The 23516-nt window shown below is 51.0% G+C and overlaps 1 protein-coding gene across 1 annotated transcript in view; it reads right to left on the bottom strand.

The window, feature by feature from the left end:
* Positions 1-14950: 14950 nt before the first annotated feature.
* The window catches only part of GRIK5 (glutamate ionotropic receptor kainate type subunit 5), a 133572-nt gene continuing 125006 nt past the window's right edge, over positions 14951-23516 (bottom strand). Inside the window, exons 19-20 of the mRNA XM_060258644.1 lie at positions 18944-19065; positions 14951-16477 (exon numbers count right to left, since the gene is read on the bottom strand). Coding sequence (XP_060114627.1) covers positions 16121-16477; positions 18944-19065 — 479 coding nt within the window. The 3' untranslated portion in view covers positions 14951-16120. The remainder of the gene's footprint in view (positions 16478-18943; positions 19066-23516) is intronic.

Below are 23516 nucleotides of genomic sequence, written 5' to 3'. Positions count from 1 at the left end.
AAAGGACTTCTGACTCCCATATGCGATGCTGTAAAACAGGGGTGTCAAACTCATTTGCTATGAGGGCCAGATCTGACATAAAAGACACCTCATTGGGTCGGGCCATGTGTATTATAAAATGTAATGCCAGAAAGTAGATACAAACTTTATAAAGGACACACGGGTATTTTCTGTTTTTTGAAATGGTGCTTTCTTTGTATCTCTCTCGTGGGATCAAAGGAATGGGGCAAAGGAAGCTCTGGCTCTTTCCCTCCCTCCCTAGGGGATGAAGATGGGGAGGAGCCTTAGCCAATAGAAGAAAGAGAAGCTTGGCTCAGTAGCTGTGCTGTGCAATTGAGAGAGCCTGACAAAGCAAGCTCTCCCTCCCCCCTTCCTCTCCAAGGGAGGAGCCTCAGGCAATGGAGAAAATAGAGGCTTTGCTCTGTAGCTCCTGTGCGATGGAGCAAGCCTGGCAAAGCAAGCTGTGATGCAGAAGGAAGCAAGAGAGAGGGAGAAGGAAGCAGACTTGCTCAAGGGCCTGATAGGAGCCCTCCGGGGGCCTGATTTGGCCCCTGGGCTGCATGTTTGACACCCCTGCATGTAAACAGTCAAACTTCCTATTTAGGATGACCCTATGAATTTGTGTCCTCCAAAACATCCTGTTAACAGCCTTGTCCAGGTTTTGCAAACTGAAGAAGAAGACTGCAGATTTATACCCGCCCTTATCTCTGAATCAGAGACTCAAAGCAGCTTACAATACAAGCAGAGCCTCTCTTCCTTCTATTGGCTGCGGCTTCCCCTCCTCATCCCCTGGGGAGGGAGGGAAAGAGCCAGAGCTTCCTTTGCCGAGGCCTGTGGCTTCCTGAATTGAATTGACCCATCTCCTGGTGAGTCTTTCTCCTTTCTGGCTGCCTTCAACTTATCCGAGCATAATTGTCTTCTCCAGTGACTCTTGTTTTCTCATGATGTGACCAAAGTATAATAGCCTCAGTTGAGTCATTTTAGCTTCTAGGGAGAGTTCAGACTTGATTGGGTCTGTTGTTGTTCAGTCGCACAGTCGAGTCTGGCTCTTTGTGACCCCATGGACCAAGTCACGCCCTCCTGTCTTCCACCATCCTCTGCAGTCTGCTCAAATGCGTGTTAGTTACATCAGTAACGCTGTCCAGCCATCTCATCTTTTGCCGCCCCCTTTTTCTTTTGCCTTCTATCTGTCCCAGCATCAGGATATTCTCCAGTGAGTGTTCCCTTCTCATTGGGTGGCCAGAGTATTTGAGCTTCAGCTTCAGCATCTGACCTTCCAGGGAACAATCAGGGTTGATTTCCCTTAGGATCGACTGATTTGATCTTCTTGCAGTCCAAGGGACTCTCAAGAGTCTTCTCCAGCACCACAGCTCAAAGGCATCTATTCTTCTACGCTCGGCCTTCCTTATGGTCCAACTCCCCCAGCCATACATTACTACTGGGAATACCATCGCTTTGACTATACGGACTTTTGTTGGCAGGGTGATGTCTCTACTTTGTATTATACAGCCTAGATTAGCCAGAGCTGTCCTCCCTCTAAAACCCACTGATTTATCTTGCAGTGAACCATCTTATTTGTTCAGACCTCCATCCCTGCCTCTCTATGCAAGAGGGGTGGATATCCAAAGCATGACCTTCTCGCTGGGGGCCCCTCTGATTTGGAATGCCCTTCCCCCAACTCTTCCATCGGCGCCGTTATTGCAGTTTTGGTATCCATTTGAACACTCTTACTTGGTCTCTTCCTAATGAGATTTAGTGAGCCCTCCGATCTAATTATGTTTTTACAGCTCAGCCGGTACTTTGCTGATGACCCTTAAGCAATTATTCATGAAAACGATTGTTTGAGTTTCAGATCACTCCTGGCACTGTTGCTTTCCTTGTTAACGCCTTTGTTTCAAAGATGACCCTGGCTGCTCTTTTCATATTAAGGGTGTCTTCTCCCTCCTCCAGACAGCTTGGCTGTGTTCTTCTGCCATCCAGTTGATTGATTCATTTTTACCATTTCTTGTCGTGGTTTATTAATGTTAATCTCAGGAAAGCGCCACAAAAGTCAATTTAACCGAGAACGCAGCGGAAAACTCGTTCAATCAACAAAATTAATAAATTGGAGTGCCAGGATGTTCAGCCTGGGGCTTTCCACCCAGATGTGTCCTTCTTGAGGGGCACTACAAAAACGAGGAAGAAAGGAACGGCAATTAACGTCTGTTTTGGCCCAGCGGTTGGCCATCTTTCTTCTCCAATGCGAGGCACTTTAACCTCTGCTGTGGAAATACGTCCCACAGTTCCGCCATATCTTAATTGAGGCTTGTATGGGTTTTAAAAAAAAAGTTGCTCAGTTTCATCTCTAATGGAAAAGTTTTTAAGGTTTAAGACACAGTGTTAATGTCTCTCTTTTGATTTGGAAAGAGCCCTATGGCACAGAGTGTTAAAGCTGCAGTATTGCAGGGATCGACTTGAGTTCGATCCCTGGCGGAAGCTGGGTTTTCAGGTAGCTGGCTTGAGGTTGACTCAGCCTTCCATCCTTCCGAGGTCGGTAAAATGAGTCCCCAGCTTGCTGGGGGGAAAGTGTAGATGACCGGGGAAGGGAAAGGCAATGGTAAACCACCCTGTAAAAAGTCTGCCGTGAAAACATGAAAGCAATGCCACCCCAGAGTCGGAAACGACTGGTGCTTGCACAAGGGGACCTTTCCTTTCCTTTGGATTTGGACTGTTACGTGACGTGTGTGTTTGTATGTAAGACCGATTCCCCACTAGCCTTACCCCAGTCTCACTCTCCTCTTCTCCGCAGGGCTTCCATCGGATTTCGCGCATGCTGTCCCCAGGCTGCAGCTCCCTTCGCCTCTTCCATGTGGCAAAGAGAAACCGGTTTTTTAGAGGATCTTGCTTGCTGTGCAAAAGAGGTGGAGTGAGCTGCAGCCTCGGGGCAGCTTGTGCGAAATCCGATGGAAGTCCTGCGGAGGAGAGAAGAGTGAGACCGGGTTAAAGCTAGTGGGGAATTGGTCTCAGAGTTGCCAAGTCCCTCCGCCACTGTGGCGGAGGACTCTTCTCGTGCACATTGCACATGTGGCGCGATGGCATCACCCAGAAGTGATATCGTGCCAGACGCACCGCACCAGGCAGGACTTTTTCGGTAGAAAAAGAAGTCATTTGCATATTACGCCACACCCCCTAACATCCCCATTGTTTTGCACAGGGCTTTGTAGAAAAAGCCCAGCAGGAACTAATTGGCATATTAGGCCATACCCCCTGACATCACCATTGTTCCACACTGGGCTTTTCATGTAGAAACAGATCAGCAGGAACTAATTTGCATATTAGGCCACACCTCCAACACCAAGCGAGCCAGAACTGTGATCCTGTGTGGTCCTGCTCAAAAAAAGCTGATGCGCCCTAGGATTTGCGGGGGAAACTCCATGACACCATAGAGTTTTACCATGAATCCTAGAGCATCCCCAGTGCGATGTGCCCAGCACAATGACATCGTTTCTGGGTGACATCACCGCACAGAGCACATTGCTTGATGACGGGGCCCTTTGGGTTCGGGGATCCCCCCAGCAGCCTGCTCTGTGGGGTTTGGGCAGCCCTAGTAATTCTGTACCTGGCAAACATCGTTCATGAGCACTCCAACAACTTCAATTGGGGGATCAGATTTGGGGGGGGGGCATGATCAACATCCACCCCACGCTTCTCAGACCACCTCTGGCTGAATCAGAGAGCGCAGAGGAACTGTTGAGCTCCAATCCTTAGGAGGAAGTCCACGGTTGCTATGCAATGGCAAACCACCTCTGTTTTTTGGAGGCCTGTTATATATGTGAGTGGAAATGTGTCTAATATATGGAATCCTTGCCTGGCTCATTGGAGCCTGAAGGACCAAGCTCGGGGACTCAGGAACAATGGGCGGTAGGATCCAACTCCCTGCTGCCCTGCTCCAATCACGGGCCTCCAGCTGGTTTGAATGATCCAATAACATGCTTGTGCGGGAACCCTGAAGTGTATATAGTTGGCCCCGTTTTCAGTCTTTGAGTGCAGCCCTATATTACGCTGTACCAATAAAAGAGCTGTGTTCACTACAACCTCGTCTTGTCTATGCAAAGAACTTAGTATATCAGGGATGTCGAGCTCATTTGTTATGAGGGCTGGATCTGACGTAAATGAGGCCTTGAGGGGCCGGGCCATGTCGGGTTGGGCCGAGCCATGTTGGGGGACTGGGGGGGGGGAGCCTCAGTCAATTGAAGGAAGAGAGGTTTAGCTCAATAGCTCTGCTGTGCGATTGAGAGAGCCTGGCAAAGCAAGTTATTCCTCCCCACTTCCTCCCCAAGGGAGGAGCCTCAGCCAATGGCAGGGCCCAGTGTCTTGCGAGGTCTTCTGTGTTGTGAATTTTAACATTTCTCCGCAGCTTGCGGCTTGGCTTCCTTGCGCAATCTCAACGCATTGACGATGCAAATGCTTTTCGGAGATCCACGTTTTCCTCTGCATGCAGCATGCTGTGATCTGAACAGCATAGCCCAGCGGTGGCCAAACTGTGGCTTGGGAGCCACATGTGGCTCTTTCACACATATTGTATGGCTCTCGAAGCCCCTACTATCCCAATGGCTGACTTGGAAAAGGCATTTCCCTTTTTATGTCACTTCTCCAGAGACAGAAGTGACAGAGAGCCAGTTTGGTGTAGTGGTTAAGTGTTTAGACTCTTATTTGGGAGAACCGGGTTTGATTCCCCTCTCCTCCACATGCAGCTGCTGGAATGGCCTTGGGTCAGCCATAGTTCTCGCAGGAGTTGTCCTTGAAAGGGCAGCTGCTGTGAGAGCCCTCTCAGCCCCACCCACCTCACAGGGTGTCTGTTGTGGGAGAGGAAGATAAAGGCGATTGTGAGCCGCTCTGAGTCTGTGATTCTGAGAGAAGGGCAAGGTATCTACAGTCTTCTTCTTCTTCTCCAAGACAAGCAGCTTGGTGAATGTATTAACAGTTGCTTTCTTATCACCTCTCCCTCCCCCATCTTCCTTCCTTGCAGCTCTCAAACATCTGACATTCATGTCTTGCAGCTCTCAAACATAACATTTATTCTGTGTGGCTCTTATGTTAAGCTAATTTGGCCACCCCTGGCACAGACCAGGGTTCCCCAACCCCCAGTCCGTGGATCGGTACCAGTCCGTGGCCTGTTAGCAACGGGGCCATGTGTTGAAAGACTATTTCATTATATATTATAATGTAATAATAAGACAATGACATTGGATTTATATCCTGCCCTCCACTCCAAATCTCAGAGCAGCCCACAATCTCCTTTATCTTCTTCCCCCACAACAGACACCCTGTGAGGTGGGTGGGACTGAAAGAGCTCCCCCAGAAGCTGCTCTTTCAAGGACAACTCCGCGAGAGCTATGACTGACCCAAGGCCATTCCAGCAGCTGCAAGTGGAGGAGTGGGGGATCAAACCCGGGTCTCCCAGTTAAGAGTCCGCACACTTAACTAGCACACCAAAATAGAAGTGCACAATTGTATTATCCCGAAACCATTCCCCCCCCCCCAACTCTGGTCTGTGGAAAAATTGCCTTCCACAAAAACCAGTCCCTGGTGCCAAAAAAGATTGGGAATCACTGACATAGACTGATCCATCAAGTTCCAGTACCTGGGGGCAGGGGAGGGGTGTAATTCAGCTTCACAGAATAACACCAGACGCCTTGTGGGTAAGAAATGCACAACGCAAGGGCAGGCTCTGGGCAGATCACTGTCTAAAAATGGAAGGGAAAGAGAGCATCAAAAAGGAATGACCATTCAGGCAGGAAGACACACAGGTTGGAATTTCCAGCTGGAGAGACTGAGCCGGGTTGAATCAAGCAGGCGGGAACACACAAGCCTTCTGGAGATCCGATTCAAGAGACTGCCACCTTGTGGCACAAGCTGGGAACAACAATGCGTTCTCATCTCCAACCAAGAGCCAACTTTGCCTGCTCTGTTTAAGAGGCGCCCCTGAAATTCCAGCATGGAGAACTTCCTGACCTGGATAGCCCAGGCTAGACTGATCTCATCAGGTCTCAAGAACTAAGCAGGGTTGACCCTGGTTTGTACTTGGATCCAGGGTCTCTACCAGGCCTTGGATTCAGCAGGAGCTCACAGGAGCGAACCTTTCTGAGGGTTCCCCCTCTTCCTCCCCGCCGACCTTGTCCATTGAATAGTAGGTGCAGCTGCATAACAATCCCTGGATTAGGAGAGCGGGGAGCCAGCCAGCCACCAGAGGCTTTGCCACGCCCCCAGCAGCCCTCATCAGCCCCTGGAGAAGCCCGCGCCACCCTTTCTCCACTTCTTATGTGATTTTGGGCAGCGGGTGGCTTGCTGGCCTTTTGACTGTGGGGGGGGGGCAGCCAAGGAGAGCCCCAGGTGAGCAAGGCCTGCTTGGGCTGGCTGGGTCTCTAGCCAGCCCAAGCAGGCCTCGCTCAGCCAGGGCTCTCCTTTCTTGCATCGGGTTGCTTTTGGCTGGTGGAGGGCGGGGTATGCTAATAAGTTATGCTAACGAGCTCCGCCACCTATTTTTCTACACAACGGCCCCTAATGACCTGGATGGAACAGGCTAGCCTGGTCTCGAGAACTAAGTAGAGTTGACCCTGGTTAGTACTTGGGTGGGAGACTACCAAGAAAATCCAGAGTGTCTACACAGAAGCGGGCAATAGCAAATGACCTCATCAGATCCGGGAAGCTAAGCAGGATCTGTCCTGGTTCGTAATTGGATGGGAGACCATCCAGGAATTCAGAGGCAGGCAATGAAAACCGTACAGGGTCACCCCAAACTGGCTGCCGTCTGGTGACACTTTCCACTCTCCCCGTTAACTTCCAGGGCTTTTGGATTGCCCACTGTCCCATTCACTGCCGTTTTGCTCGCACAATCATTTTGCAGGACCGGATCAACATGTTTTTTGAGAGGGGGGCAAAATTAAAACATGACGCCCCCTTATGGGCCATTCTATCTTATGGTCCCATAGAATACAATGGACTCCATACCCAATTTGTCACCTCCCCCCTGTCAGCGCCCAGGGCAAGCACCCCCCTCTGCCCCCCCCTAAGATCCAGCCCTGTCATTTCATGTCACCACTGTAGCACTACCATGCCCAGGACCTTTTTTGTAGGAAAAAGCCCAGCAGGGACTCATTTGCATATTAGGCCACACCCCCTGACATCATTGTTTCATGCTGGGGTTTTGTAGAAAAAGCCCAGCAGGGACTCATTTGCATATTAGGCCACACCCCCTGACATCATTGTTTCATGCTGGGGTTTTGTAGAAAAAGCCCAGCAGGGACTCATTTGCATATTAGGCCACACCCCCTGACATCATTGTTTCATGCTGGGGTTTTGTAGAAAAAGCCCCGCAGGGACTCATTTGCATATTAGGCCACACACCCCTGACATCATTGTTTCACGCTGGGGTTTTGTAGAAAAAGCCCAGCAGGGACTCATTTGCATATTAGGCCACACACCCCTGACATCACCATTGTTTCACACATGGGGTTTTGTAGAAAAAACCCAGCAGGAACTCATTTGTATATTAGGCCACACCCCTAACATCACCATTGTTTCACACAGGGGGGTGTAGAAAAAGCCCAGCAGGGACTCATTTGTATATTAGGCCACACCCTTTGACATCACCATTGTTTCGCACGGGGTTTTGTAGAAAAAGCCCAGCAGGGACTCATTTGCATATTAGGCCACACCCCCTGACAGCACCATTGTTTCGCGCTGGGGTTTTGTAGAAAAAGCCCAGCAGGGACTCATTTGCATATTAAGCCATACACCCCTGACATCACCATTGTTTCACACGGGGGGTTGTAGAAAACGCCCAGCAGGGACTCATTTGCATATTAGGCCACACCCCCTGACATCACCATTGTTTCACACGGGGTTTTGTAGAAAAAGTCCAGCAGGGACTCATTTGCATATTAGGCCACACACCCTGATATCACCATTGTTTCACACGGGGTTTGTTAGAAAAAGCCCAGCAGGGACTCATTTGCATATTAGGCCACACCCCATTGACATCACCATTGTTTCTCACAGGAGGTTTTGTAGAAACAGCCCAGCAGGGACTCATTTGCATATTAGGCCACACACCCCTGACATCACCATTGTTTCACACAGGGGGGGTTGTAGAAACAGCCCAGCAGGGACTCATTTGCATATTGGGCCACACCCCTTGACATCACCATTGTTTCTCACAGGGGGTTTTGTAGAAAAAGCCCAGCAGGGGCTCATTTGCATATTAGGCCACACCCCTGGACACCAAGCCAGCCGGAACTGCGTTCCTGCTCAGAAAAAGCCCTGGCCCCACCAACAATCTTGCAAGGTAGGCCAGTGATATTAGCCTTGCAGAGACAGCTTCTCTAAAGACCTCTCGAGAGGTCTTGGAGGGGGTGAGATGTAAACCAAGGACTTGCCGGCGAACAGTTCGAGTCCTGCGAGTGAGACATGGCTTCACCTGTCATCGCGGCCTATGCTGAATCCCTTTGTTCAAAAAATATATATATTTGAACTAATCTCTTCCTGCTAGGAACAAAGGAAGAACAGGGAAAGATACACACCGATTTATGTCATATGCATTTCCTTTGGAGATCAAAGAGTGTATTGAGTTACAATATTTCCTCCTAAGTGGGGTGGAGGGGAAAGTACTATATCTTTGCTCAAAAAGGACAATTTAATTGCAAATCGACGTGGCTTAATGGCCTGGTCAATCAATAATAAGTGTCAATCCATAAAAATGTCCCTCTCTGTAGAAAAGACCCTAAATGAGACCTGACTTGCCGGCTACTAATCAATGGTTTAAACGGAGCCTTTCTTCTTCCTGACGGAAACCGCCTTATACAGGCTGTCCCCGTTTGAAATGCACGCATCAGCGCTTCAAAATCTTAATGTCTTCCTGAAACAGCCTGCTTTTGGGGACTTTCTCGGCACCAGGAAACATTCCACACGATGTTCCACAGCAGGCCTGGAGAGGAAAAGGAGAAGAGGAGGAGTAGGAGAAGGAAGAAGAGGAAGAGGAAGAGGAAGAAGACTGCAGCTTTATACCCCGCCCTTCTCTCTGAATCAGAGACTCAGAGCAGCTTACAATCTCCTATATCTTCTCCCCCAACAGACACACTGTGATGTGGGTGAGGCTGAGAGGGCTCTTACAGCAGCTGCCCTTTCAAGGACAACACCCACTATAGCTATCCCAAGGCCATCCCAGCAGCTGCAAGTGGAGGAGTGGGGGAATCAAACCCGGTTCTCCCAGATAAGAGCCTGCCCTTTCAAGGACAACCTCTGCCAGAGCTATGGCTGACCCAAGGCCTTTCCAGCAGCTGCAAGTGGAGGAGTGGGAAATCAAAACCGGTTCTCCCAAATAAGAGTCTGCCCTTTCAAGGACAACCTCTGCCAGAGCTATGGCTGACCCAAGGCCATTCCAGCAGCTGCAAGTGGAGGAGTGGGGAATCCAACGCGGTTCTCCCAGGTAAGAGTCCACACACTTAACCACTACACCAAACTGGCTTTTGTCCCTTGACATACATACTTTACTTAAGTGTCATCAAGTCCACAACCAAATTCTGGCAACCTTGGTGAGGGGATTTCAGGTCAAGGGAGAAGCAGAGGTGGTTGGCCATCACCTTCCCCTGCGGTCTTCTGAGGTGGTCTCATAAGAACATCAGAGAAGTCATGTTGGATCAGGCCAATGGCCCATCCGGTCCAACATTCTGTGTCACACAGTGGCCAAAAAACCAGGTGCCATCAGGAGGTCCATCAGTGGGGCCAGGACATCCAAGAGAGCCAGTTTGGTATAGTGGTTAAGTGTGCAGACTCTTATCTGGGAGAACCAGGTTTGATTTCCCTCTCCTCCACTTGCAGCTGCTGGAATGGCCTTGGGTCAGCCATAGCTCTGGCAGAGGTTGTCCTTGAAAGGGCAGACTCTTATCTGGGAGAACCGGGTTTGATTCCTCCACTTGCACCTACTAGCATGGCCTTGGGTCAGCCATAGCTCTGGCAGAGGTTGTCCTTGAAAGGGCAGACTCTTATCTGGGAGAACCGGGTTTGATTCCTCCACTTGCACCTACTAGCATGGCCTTGGGTCAGCCATAGCTCTGGCAGAGGTTGTCCTTGAAAGGGCAGCTGCTGTGAGAGTCCTGTCAGCCCCACCCACCTCACAGGGTGTCTGTTATAGGAGAGGAAGATAAAGGAGATTGTGAGCTGCTCTGAGACTCTTGAGTGGAGGGTGGAATATAAATCCAATGTCGTCTTCTTCTACTAACCCTGCTTCGCTTCTGAGTTCTGACGAGACTGGCCTTTCCCATTAAGCCTTCCCTCTCTATGTCCCTTTCCTAGAGGCATAATGGGATGCTATTTACTATGAAGGGTTGCCAACCTGCAGGTGGGGACATCTCTCAGTATTCCAACTAACCTCCAGACAACAGAGACCAGTTCCCTGGGATAAAATGGCTGCTCTGGTGGGTGGTCTCATAAGAGAAGCTATGTTGGATCAGGCCAATGGCCCATCCAGTCCAGCACTCTGTGTCACACAGTGGCAAAAAAAACATGTGCCATCAGGAGATCCATCAGTGGGGCCAGAATTCCAGAAGAACCTCCCACTTTGCCCCCCCAAGCACCAAGAATACAGAGCATCACTGCCCCAGATAGTTCCAACAATAAGCTGTGTCTAATAGCCTCTGCTCCATGTTTATCCAATCCCGTCTTGAAGCTATCTATGCTTGTAGCTGCCGCCACCTCCCGTGGCAGTGAGTTCCATGGGTTAATCATACTTTGGGTGCGATTCTTATGGGAATGACAAGGGCTGAGAAGACCATACCAGACCCTTTTCCTTTACAGCCACCGGGTTATACTGTCTGCACTCTCTGTAGCTACTGTATCACTTTGTTATTCCAGCTGTTGCATTGCTGATGATGGTGTAGCGGTTTGCCCTGCTAGGATCTGGGAGGATCCAGGTTCGAATCACCACTCTGCCATGGAAGCTTGCCGGGTGGTCTTAGGCCAGTCACCGTCTCAGCTTAACCTACCTTGCAGGGCTGTTGTGAGGGTAAAATGGAGGAGTGGAGAACGAAAGACGCTGCTTGGGGGGGAGAAAACGAGGTATAAACTAAGTAAATAAATATGTCTTGTTTTCTTTATTGCACCTTTGTCCCCTATTTTTGTGATCTGCCAGAAAGGCAGACAGAAGGTTAAAAAAAAAAAAAAAAGTGCTGTCCTGAACACCTGGTCCAAAATAAAATAACAGTAGTCTGTTCTGTTATGAGAGAGATGGCACTCTTGTTAGGTTTGTCACGTCACTGACAAGGAGCAATACACCCCAACAAATAGGGGCAGTCAGGGCAGCTGATTCCCTTGGCTTTTTTGGATGGAAATTGTCTCTCATGGGTGATGACAACAGAGAAGGTAACAACAATCCCGGCCAGACTGGGTATTGGAAGGGCGTGCTTCCAGATCGGCTGTGTGCTCACTGCTCCACCCAGACTCATCCTATACGTTTGCAAATCGGCACAAATGGGAAACAAGAAGTCCCTTCGAAGGAAAGAAATTCCGCACAAGCTTTGCTGGCCTTTTCTGCCATTCACGACAGAATAAAATGGATCCGTGTTCACTTGCAGCACTGTTACCTCTTCCTTTCTTTTGACCAGGTGGGATCCAGCCTGCTTTCCCAGGCAATCCTACCCAATTACCCTCATTACTCCATGCCATGTGGTTACTGTGCATGCAGGTTCCACAACCCCCAGCCTAACCTTTTTGGGTAGTCAAAGAGGGGAAGAAAGGATAAAAATGGAAAGAAGACTGGATCTTCATTGCTGTCAGATGGCCATCTAGCCCAGGGGTGTCAAACGTCCATCCTGGGGGCCAGAACCGATTTATACCCGCCCTTCTCTCTGAATCAGAGACTCCAAGGGCTCACAATCTCCTATATCTTCTCCCCCCACAACAGACACCCTGTGAGGTAAGTGGGGCTGAGAGGGCTCTCACAGCAGCTGCCCTTTCAAGGACAACCTCTGCCAGAGCTATGGCTGACCCAAGGCCATTCCAGCAGGTACAAGTGGAGGAGTGGGGAATCAAACCCGGTTCTCCCAGATAAGAGTCTGCCCTTTCAAGGACAACCTCTGCCAGAGCTCTGAGTGACCCAAGGCCATTCCAGCAGCTGCAAGTGGAGGAGTGGGGAATCAAACCCCGTTCTCCCAGAAGAGTCCACGCACTTCACCACTACACCAAACTGGCTCTAAGTGTGTATAGGCGTGATCTCATTGAATGAGATGCCTGTCTCTGTCTTAACCTAGGATCTGCTTTCTGGCCCCTCTTCTCTCTCTCTCTCTGTCTTTGTCCTCTCCCTTTCACACATGGCCTTCCATGGAGACACATATCTCTGCAGGTGTCTCCTATAGAGGCAATGCCCTCATCCTCCCACACTCATGATGCTGGACAAGCTGGCCATTTAGAATCATAGAGTTGGAAGGGACCTCCAGGGTCATCTAGTCCAACCCCCTGCACAATGCAGGAAACTCCCAAATATCTCCCCCTAAGTTCACAGGATCTTCATTGTTGTCAGATGGCCATCTAGCCCAGGGGTGTCAAACATCCATCCCGGGGGCCAGAACCGGCCCGCCGAGGCTCTCAATCCGGCCCGTGGTAGGGTGAAGTCCCCCCTGCCCTGTTAGGGTAGGCTGTGCTACTTGCGGATCATTCCAGGACTGAGATCAGCAGCTTTCTGCCTCTTCCGTCCCCCAGCTGGAACAGGAGGCTGCCTGGGGCGACCAGTAACTCCATGTGACCCGCCAGTCTTCTCTCGTTGCTTCTCCTCTGCTACATAAGCGGGTCAAAGTTTCTCCAGGAGAACTGCTCTTTCTGTCCCCAGTCCAATCTGGAGGCTGGCATCCCAGCTAAGTGTGAGCAAACAAGAATATACACATATATTTCCTTTTTAAAGTTGTCTGGGCCAGGGATAGGTGAAAATCAGGCAGGGGGAAGGGAGCAGATGGCCGGGCGCAAGGCCCCTTGCCACGCCAGAGCAGGTTGGAGTTGGCCTCAGACCCAGCAGCAAACGCCCAGCCTCCGCCTGGGGTTTAGGTGCAGCAGCGACAGCAGCTTTGTAATGTGGCGGGGGGGGGGGGGGTAGAGCCGACGGCCCAGTGCGAGGCCTTTTGCCATGCCAGAGCAGGTTAGGGTGCCTTGGACTCAGCAGCAAGTGCCCAGCCTCCCTGAGGTAGAAGAAGACGAAGAAGATATTGGATTTATATCCCGTCCTCCACTCCAAAAAGTCTCAGAGCGGCTCACAATCTCCTTTACCTTCCTCCCCCACAATAGACACCCTGTGAGGTGGGTGGGGCTGAGAGGCTTTCTCAGAAGCTGCCCTTTCAAGGACAACCTCTGCCAGAGCTATGGCTGACCCAAGGCCTTCCCAGCAGCTGCAAGTGGAGGAGGGGGGAATCAAACCTGGTTCTCCCACATAAGAGTCTGCCCTTTCAGGGACAACTCTTGCAAGAGCTATGGCTTACCCAAGGCCATCGCAGCAGCTGCAAGTGGAAAAGGGGGGAATCAAACCCGGTTCCCCCAGGTAAGAGTCTGCCCTTTCAAGGACAACCTCTGCCAGAGCTATGGCTGACCCAAGGCCATTCCAGCAGCTGCAAGTGGAGGAGGGGGGAATCAAACCTGGTTCTCCCAGATTAGAGTCTGCCCTTTCTAGGACAACCTCTGCCAGAGCTATGGCTGACCCAAGGCCATTCCAGCAGCTGCAAGTGGAGGAGTGGGGAATCAAACCTGGTTCTCCCAGATAAGAGTCTGCACACTTAACCACTACACCAAACTGGTGTTTAGGTTGGTCTTAAAGGTGCTACCGGGCTCCAACTTTATTCTATTGCTTCAGGCCACCACGGCTGCCCACCTGGATCTATCTACTTGAAGCAATGCAAATTTACCTTTTTTGCAGAGAGAGGGAGAGAGAGAGAGAGCCCTCCGCGTTCTTCCACCACCAGAAAAACCAGCCGGGATCCAATCTAACCCTGACCTATTCCCCACTAGCCTGATGCCGCTCTCACACTCCTCTTCTCTGTGGGGCTTCCCTCGGATCTCACACTCTCTGCCCCAGGGCTGCAACTGGCTTCGCCTTTTTCGCGTGGGAAACAGAAACCGGTTTTTAGAGGATCTTGTTTGCTGCGTGAAAGAGGCAGAGCGAGTTGCAGTTCCGGGGCCGATAGTGTGAAATCCGAAGGACGCCCCGCAGCGAAGAGGAGTGTGAGAGCAGCATCAGGCTAGTGGGGAATCAGTCCCAGTGTTTTGAAACCTGCTTTGTTACAACTAGTTCAGAACAGGGGTCGGGTCGACATTTCGACGGCTCCGTGCGCTGATCAATTATAATTTTTTAAAAAATAATTGCAGACATCTTTTCCGTTCTCCTCTTTGCCCGAGGGAGAATTCAGACGCTTAAAACCAAAGCGCTCATAGCCTTTCTTCTTTTGACACGCTCCTGCACGAACAGTACAAAATTCCTGCACAAACCGTGGCACCTTTAAGAACAACTAAGTTTAATGCTGGGTATAAGCTTTTGTGCACACAAAAGCTTATACCCAGAATCAGGGGTGGAATTCTAGCAGGAGTTCCTTTGCATATTAAGCCACACCTCCTGATGTAGCCAGTCCTCCAAGAGCTTACAAGGCTCTTTTTTATAAGCTCTTGGAGGATTGGCTACATCAGGGGTGTGTGGCCTAATATGCAAAGGAGCTCCTGCTAGAATCTCACCCCTGCCCAGAATTAAACTTTGCTGGTGCCACTGGACTCCAACTTTGTTCTGTCACCTCAGACCAACACGGTCACCCACCTGAGTCTATCTACACACATGGTGTGAGCGAACCAAACAGAGAATTCGTGAACGTCAACAAAAGGCTTAGTACCAGGGAGTCTCCCCATCCGCTCCCCCCCGCAAATAAATAATCTTATCTCATCACTCTCATAAAAGAATCAAGTATCCTCATGTTTATTTGTCTTTTGGGGTCGCCACTAAAGTCTCCAGTTTTTGGCTTCTATAGAAATTTCTCCAAAAAAAGGAAAACCAAAAAAATTAAAAGAGTGAAACAAAAATTAAAAAAGACAGACAAAACGTTGTGGGGAGGGGGCCCCATAGACCCATCCTCGCTCCCCACCGTCTTCCGCTTCCAGGGTCCTGGGCGGTCCTCTCCTCGCCGCCGCCCCAAAGAGCAGGGTTTTGCGCTGTTCCGTATTACCTACGTCCGTTTCGTCCGCTTGTCCCCTCTGAATCTCGCTCCTGGCTGCTGCAGGTTTATTGGTTCGAAGCGTGGATACTCCAAGCGGACACCATGGAAGGTGGCTTCCCTCGATCACCGAGAATCCCCCAAGTTCAGCCCGATCCCCAAAGTGTGGTTTAACTAGCTGCGCACCCTTCCGCTCCTCTAGTTATGGGATGGGGCTCCCTCCCTGCGGGTCTCGCAAAAGCGCCCCCGACCTTCACGTCACACGCGTAAAGGGGATGGCGTAAGCCCCCGGCCCTCATCGGCCGGAGGGTCGTTTCCCAGCTTCCCCGAGGCACATGGATAGCGGGCAGTTTCGCATCTCCTACCCCACTGGTGCATTGGTTTGAGCAATTCCCTCCTTGGGGCGAAGGGATGGGGAAGGGGTTCCCAGAGGGGTCGGCTGCACAGTGGAAGCGTGAGGAGGGGTTGGAGGGGGAAAGATGATATGAGGAAAGGTCACCTGTAGCGTTGCTCTCCCAGAAAGACCAAAACCAGTTTACGCGTCTTTCTGCACACCCCAGCAGCAGCTGACTCCGAACTCTGCCTTGCTCTGAGGCCAGGGACAGGCAGCTAAAGATCTATCAGCTCAACGGCAGGATTCAACCGGGGGCAAGGGGGGATTTAGAAAGAGACACGCTTCCTTGCCTTTCAGGGATCGCCGTGGAGCTTTCTCTCTGGATTCGCCCCGGTGCCGCAAGGATGTCCCCTCCGAGGGCGGGGAAGGGGCTCTAATTTGGGGGGGGGATCCCCACAAGCCTGGGTCCCAAAGTCAGGGCATACGCATAGCGTACATGTCTAAATGCAGGCGCCTCCACAAGAGAGCGAAGGCAGGGCCAAAGTGGGGGGGACGGTAAGCAAGTCGGGGGGGGAGCTCACTCCTGCTCGCTGAGTTCGCGGGGGACTCCCCTTCGCGGAGTGCCCTCCTCAGGGGGCGGGGGCCCCCGGGGCGGCGGAGGGGCTCCCCGGAGAGTCTGGATACGCCGGCACTCGTGGCAGATGCGGACATGGGTGCAAGGCCTGGGGGGATCGTCCAGGAGGCGCTGCGGGCCGGGCTCCGATATTAGAGTCCCCGAGTAGAGTTTGCCGTTACTGAGGCGCATCTCCCGGACGGAGCGCAGCGACAGGGCCCCCCGGGTCGTGTAGTGGCGGCGCCGGCGGCGGGAGCGGGTCGGCTTGCGGCAAGAGACAGCGTGGCGCAGCTCCCTCAGCATCTCCTGGCACACTGAGATCTGCAAGGGGAAAGGGGAAGAGGGGTGAAAAAGTGGACGTCTGACTGGGCAGTGTTACCCGGGTGCTAGATCAGCCCCTGGCTCATGAAGACCTGAATGCAGGGGTCATTTTGTAGAAGAACAGGCGGTGGAGCTCATTAGCTTAACTCATTAGCATATACCACCACCCTCCACCAGCCAAAAGCAACCTGACACGAGAAAGAAGAGCCCCAGGTGAGCAAGGTCTGCTTGGGATGGCTTGCTCACCTGAGGTTCTCCTTGGCCACCCTCCCCCCCCCCCCGGCAAGCCACCTGCTGCCCAAAATTACATAAGAAGTGGAGAAAGGGTGGTGCGGGCTTCTCCGGAGTTAATGAGGGCTGCTGGGGGTGTGCCAAAGCCCCTGGTGGCTGGCTGGCTGCCCGCTCTCCTAACCCAGGGATTGTTTGCAGCTGCATCTACTATTCACTGAACAAGGTAGGTGGAGAGGAAGAAGGGGAGCCCTCAGGAAGGTTCAAGAGTTGTGCTCCTGTGAGCTCCTGCTGAATTCAAGGCCTGCCTAAAGGTAAATGAGAAAGGAAGACGGAAGCCGACTTCCTGAAACTGAGACTGGTTCAGTACAGAAAGTAAGGAAAGCCATGCTTATCAGACCTTTCTGGTTTCCTATGGCAGCCATTATCAGCTCTTCCTGCCCCACCATGCTAATGGCTGCCGATCAGCCAGAATTACTTATCCAACTGACAAAACCATGATCCCGAAAGATTCTACAAACCCTAATGATGTTACCAGCCGTGAAAACCTGAAATCTTTGATAAAACCATGATCCCTCAAGTACAGGGTTGCCAGTGGGAAGGTTGTGGGCAGAGAAATGGAAATGATGTTGGGGTAGCTCTAGGAATCGCCAGAAACTCTATGATTCACCATAGAGTTTCCTAACGCTACCCTGCATCACTGTTGCGTTTCCTCCAAAGTGACACAGTAGCACAAAAGACGCTGACGGTGCTTTTTTTTTTCTTTCTCCCACCACCATCTGTGCTCGCAGCAGAGAACAAGAGATGGGGGAAGGGGATCCCCCACACCCACCAGAGGAATAGTTAGCCTACTCAGCAGGGCTTTTTTTGTAGCAGGAATGCCCTTGCATATTAGGCCACACACCCCTGATGTAGCCAATTCCTCTAGAGCTTACAGTAGGCCCTGTAACTTCTTGGAGGACCAACTACATCAGGGGTGTGTCAGCGACTCAGTATGCCTGGACAGTGGTGTTTGTGTGTGCAAGAAGAAGACTGCAGATTTATACCCTTCTCTCTGAATCAGAGACTCAGAGCGGTTTACAATCTCCTATATCTTCTCCCCCCACAACAGATGCCCTATGAGGTATGTGGGGCTGAGAGAGCTCTGACAGAAACTGCCCTTTCAAGGACAACTCCTGCGAGAGCTATGGCTGACCCAAGGCCATTCCAGCAGGTGCAAGTGGAGGAGTGGGGAATCAAACCCGGTTCTCCCAGATAAAAGTCCGCACACTTAACCACTACACCAAACTGGAAACATGCTTAGCATCAGGACCTCAGTCAGCCTCTAAGCGCTGACCCACAGGTAGGCAACTATTTCCACCATGTGTGAAGCAGGGAAGGAGGGAGAAATAGGTAGGCTTCCAAGCTCTTCTCCACCACCACAGAGGTTGCCTGGAGACCTAGAGCGGGGAAAGAGTGCAAGAGTCGAGGGAGCCGCTGGAAGAAGGTACAGGGTCCCTCCCTTAGTTTCATAGCTCTTGTGGAAGCTGTTATGTACTAACCTTGGAGTGAAAGGAAAGAGAGATGCACAATTATTCAAATGGTGGTCAGTGATTTATATGGCACACATGTGTTTCCTTCTCCCGCTGCTGCCAAAAAGTAATTCCCTAACCTTTCCCTATGCTGGTCTTATGGGGACTGTTATTCCCAGCTTTCATTTGTTAAAAAAAATATCTCCTTCTAGCATGGTCATGCTGTAAATTGTATGGATATATATTTTATCTTTCTGTGCAAAGAAAGTTAAGCATTTTAATAAAGACACACGTGTGATATTTGTTCGTGTCTTATGGTGCTCAAACATCTGACATGTATTCTCTGTGGCTCTTAAGTTAAGTGCGTTTGGTCACCCCTGAACTGTACCATACAAATAAATATACAAATTACCGTCTTCAAAGAACGTAAAGAAGGAGTATAGTAGTTCCAAGTCCTTCTTTATGCCTTTTGAAGAAGACAATATTTGTCTGTATGGGACAGTCTTTTTGAACATACGGCATTGTACTGTACATTAATTTGTTTGCAGCTAATAATTTGGATTTTATGTACAGTGTTGGTGCAGTTCTTCTGGATTACTATTCTTGTTACTGTGTAACTCACCTTTGCGTTGCAGTCTGAACACCTCTACGAGCAGACAGCAAAGATTTTATATTCCTACCCCCAGCCCTCGCCCTTCTTTCCTTACCCCGCAGCCCAGCCGCTCACCTCTTCGTGTTCCGCCGAACGGCGCGTGGCCCAAACAAACTCCATGACAGCGACGAAGACCGCAATGATCAGGCCGCAGATCAGAACCACAAAGATTCCACCGATGTTCTCCATGCCCAGCCCTGGGGGAACCGAAAAGGGGAGAGAGAAGTCGATGGGGAGGAAGGAGAAAGAAGTACTTTTCCTCTCTTTCTAACAATACGAGAACTCGCGGACATTCAACGAAATTGCTGAGTAGTCGTGTTAGACCTGATAAAAGGAAATCCTTCTTCACCCAAAGAGCGATTAACACATGGAATTCACTGCCACAGGAGGTGGCGGCAACTACAAGCATAGTCAGCTTCAAAAGGGGACTGGATAAACATATGGAGCAGAGGTCCATCAGTGGCTATTAGCCACAGTGTATTGTTGCAACTCTCTGTCTGCTCTATATTCTTAGTGCCTGGGGGGGGGCACAGTGGGAGGACTTCTAGTGTCCTGACCCCACTGGTGGACCTCCTGATGGCACTTGGGTTTTTTGGCCACTGCGTAACACAGAGTGTTGGACTGGATGGGCCATTGGCCTGATCCAACATGGCCTCTCTTTTGTTCTTACGTTTCCCAGCAGCCCTAATCCTGTCACCCATAGGATGTGCTAAGGCTTCTTGGTCAATGGCTTTGTGTTGCCACCGATGAGCGCAAAAAAGAGCCTTGTAAGCTCTTGGAGGATTGGCTACATCCGGCGGGTGGGGGGGGTGGCCTAATATGCAAAGGAGCTCCTGCTAGAATTCCACCCCTGCTCACCTCCATCCTTAAGGTGGCTTGCTTGTTCACCACATCCTTTACCAGGCCTCATTTTGGGCAGCTCACAGGAGCGGCGCTCTGGAACCTCTAAATTCTATTGTGCTCTTTCTTTTCTCTCCCCCGCCCCCAATACTTGCTTCTGGGCTCCATTGTTCAAACCCCCTGGGAGAATTTTGCTGCATTTTTTTAGCTTTCTACGATAAATACATGTATGTTGATTTATGATTTTTTTTTACACTTTGTTTTTAATGTTCGGCCCTTTCATTGCATATTAAGCTTTCAGGTTTCTTACTCCAGTTTTTGGGTTAAGTTTCTTTCCCTTCTTTGTTTTTCTTTCTCTATTCAGAGGGCTGCCAGTCTACCTCTGACAGAGGAACGCAGACCCAGGTGGCTGTAGCAGTAAAGGGCAGGGGTCATTTTGTAGGAAAAGAGATGCCGGAGCTCATCAGCACAACTCATTTGCGTATGCCACACACCCCTGCCACACACCCCTGTGCTCAATTCTATCAGCTCAGCGTCTACCTTAAAATGCTTCTTGAATGACAGTGGTCATCATAAAACCTTACTCCCATCATACTTTTTATAGTACTTTCTCCTTTGCGGCCACGGCGGCAGGAGGAAGATTTCCATCCATCTGCTTTATCTGTTTCCCATTTTTTCATGGGGGAAACATATTAGAAAGTTTGTCAAATCTTAAAGAGGTTAGCAAAATTCTCCCAGGGGGTTTGAACAATGGAGCCCAGAAACAAGTACTGTCGAGGTGTGTGTGTGAGAGAGAGAGAAAGAAAGAGCACAATAAAATTCGGAGGTTCCGGAGTTCCACTCCTGTGAGCTGCTGCCCAAAATGAGACCTGGATCCAGGCCTGGCGCTGGGGGTTCTGCGAGAGGCTCCAGAAGCTTGGGCAATGTTGGGGAGGAAGCGGGCGCGCTCTGAGCATGCTCACTGCCAAGTCTCCCCTCAACATTGCCCAGGCTTCCCAAGCCCTGGGCGATATCAGGGGAGGCAGCGGGCGTGCTCAGAGCCAGGCTCCGAGCATGCTCAGTGCTTGGACGGTCCGCCGACCCTTCTCAACCTTCCTGCGGCTTGGGAAGACTTGGGCGGGGTTGGGAGGGCGGTTGGGCTGCGCCCGCACAGCGTGGTCCTCGGAGCTCGTGAGGCTCCAAAGAGTGCACTGAGCAGGTGCTGCCCGCTTTCGCGTCCCCCAGATCTGTGCTACAGACCCGGGAAACGCAAAACTGGCCAGGCAGCATCCGTGCTCCATGAAGCCTGCTTTCCATTGAGGAAGGGAGGCTCCAAGGAGCACGCAAGGTGCGTGTGGAGAGAGGGGGTGCCTGGTGGAGCCCTGTAGGCCAAGTGGCACCCTAGGCGGGCACCTACGTGGCCTACTCTTGCCCGCCAGCCATTCCCTGTTTTGCCACGCGGCGCCTATTTTCTCATCCGTCTCTGACCTGATCCGCACTCCGGACTGCATCAGATCCCTAAATCGAACACTACCATGTCATAAATCCGCCCTGGGTCTACGTATTGTCACATGCGTGCTTGCATGGCTGCCTGCGTGCAGAAACGTGTTTCTCTTTGGTCTCCCCGATAAGGCTGCCTCTGTGAACAAAGCAAATGAAGCAGCCAGGGAGAGGAAGTAAAACATCTTGTTATAGGGAGAATCAACCCGATTCCTCCTTCCCTCCCTCAAGGGTGTGTGTGGAGGTGGGGGAGGACACATCTTCTGCCCTACATGAAGCTCTTCCATCACCCTCCCTCTGAGAACAAGAGGGAGGAGGGGGAAACCAGCCGGTTGTCAAATGAGCCAGGCCACAGTTCTTTATTTCAGTGGGACAAGGATTTTCATTCTGTTTGTCTTGGCTGGGAGAGTGTCTCTCCCAACCCACCAAACAATTTTCACACTTTCAAAATCCTATCCTCCTTCACCCACAGCTGATACAAGGACACTTTCTGAAGGGTGCAAAAAATATCCATGTAAATCATCTTCCCGTCTCTGTTCTGCAAGTCTGCAAGTTGTTCGCAATGTTGTTCCTTCCTTCCTTCCCACCTTCCCTCCCTCAAACTCTCCTTCCTTCCTTCCTTCCTTCCTTCCTTCCTTCCTTCCTTCCTTCCTTCCAACCCTCCCTCCCTCCTTCCTTTCCACCTTCCCTCCCTCAAACCTACCTTCCTTCCTTCCCTCAAACCCTCCCTCCCTCCTTCCATCCTTTCCACCTTCCCTCACTCAAAGCTTCCTTCCTTCCTTCCCTCAAACCCTCCCTCCCTCCTTCCATCCTTTCCACCTTCCCTCCCTCAAACCTACCTTCCTTCCTTCCTTCCACTTGTATCCCACCCTCCCAGGCAAAGCAGGCTCAGGATAGGTTACAACAAATAATAAAACAACATCATCAAATTATTCAATGATTAAAACATCAGATCAACAATCACGAAGACCTAATCGCATCCATTACTTCAGCAATAAATGGTGATCGATGGCACCGATCAATCAATCAAACTGCTCCCAAATTCAGCTCCCCATCTGTGCTGAGGGAGACGATACTGAGGGAAAAGTCAAGGTGAGAGACGATGCACGATGAAGCAAGCAAGCAACACAATGCAAAGGACATCAGCAAAACAGGCCAGGCAAGCTAAGCAGAGCTAAGCAGAGGGAGGTCAGTATAGACAGATCTCTGCTGCCCCAACCGTAGGCCTGGGAGAACCTCTCCATTTTACAGGCCCTGTGAAACTCCGTAAGTTCTCACAGGGCCTGGATTTCATTAGGGAGAATGTTCCAGCAGGCTGGCGTAGTGAGCGAGAGCTAACCCCAAAATGGCTTCCACAGGAGGTAGAAACAAACTAGAAATGGCTTCTCCTTTTACGAACTTGGGGAAGAAGAAAAAGAGGAAGGAGGAGGAGGAGAAGAAGAAGAAGAAGAAGAAGATGATGATGATGATGATATTAGATTATATCCTGCCCTCCACTCTGAATCTCAGAGCGGCTCACAATCTCCTTTGCCTTCTTCCCCCACAACAGACACCCTGTGAGGTAGGTGAGGCTGAGAGAGCTCTGACAGAAGCTGCCCTTTCAAGGACAACTCTTGCGAGAGCCATGGCCAACCCAAGGCCATTCCAGCAGCTGCAAGTAGAGGAGTGGGGAATCAAACCCGGTTCTCCCAGGTAAGAGTCCGCGCACTTAATCACTACACCAAACTGAAGAGGGAAAGCCTGAAGGGGGAGTAGAGCCACACACTGACTAAGGCAAGCCAAGATGCTTTTCAGACCTTCTGACCCTCCTTTCATTTAAATGAGGGCAGCCAATCTCAAGCTCTGCCTTACGGTGGCCCCACCCGCTTTCTCCAAAGTTCAGTGGGCACCGTGTTGGGGAAGAGTGCCCTAAGGTGAGAAAGAAAAGCTTTGAGGTAGGAAGGTAACATCTGATGGAATCTCAGGAGCCAGAAGGGGAGTGGCACAAGATACCAGGCAGTGCCAGATTAAACCCCGTGGAGGCCCCTGGGCAGTCAAAATCTCAGGAGGCCCCTTGCAAATTATCTCAGAGTCGGAGCACCCACCCTGCCCCCCACTTCAGCCACCCTCTCCAAAGCCCCCTTGACAAAGCTGCAGGGGAGATGCAGAGAGAGGCAAACTTGGCGATGACGCCAGCAGCAGTCACACCAGGCAAGTCGGGCAAAGAGCGGCTCAGTTGCCGGCTGCGCGTGCAGGCTGGGAGGGCTGCAGACAGGGGGGAAACTGGGAGGAAAAGCTGGCCCGGGGCCCCTAAAGGTGTGGGGGCCCATAGGCCAGCGCCTACTCGACC

The sequence above is a fragment of the Heteronotia binoei genome, chromosome 17 (genome assembly GCF_032191835.1).
Source record: "Heteronotia binoei isolate CCM8104 ecotype False Entrance Well chromosome 17, APGP_CSIRO_Hbin_v1, whole genome shotgun sequence".
NCBI classification, from domain to species: Eukaryota; Metazoa; Chordata; class Lepidosauria; order Squamata; family Gekkonidae; genus Heteronotia; species Heteronotia binoei.
This window is presented reverse-complemented; position numbering and strand designations above follow the sequence as displayed.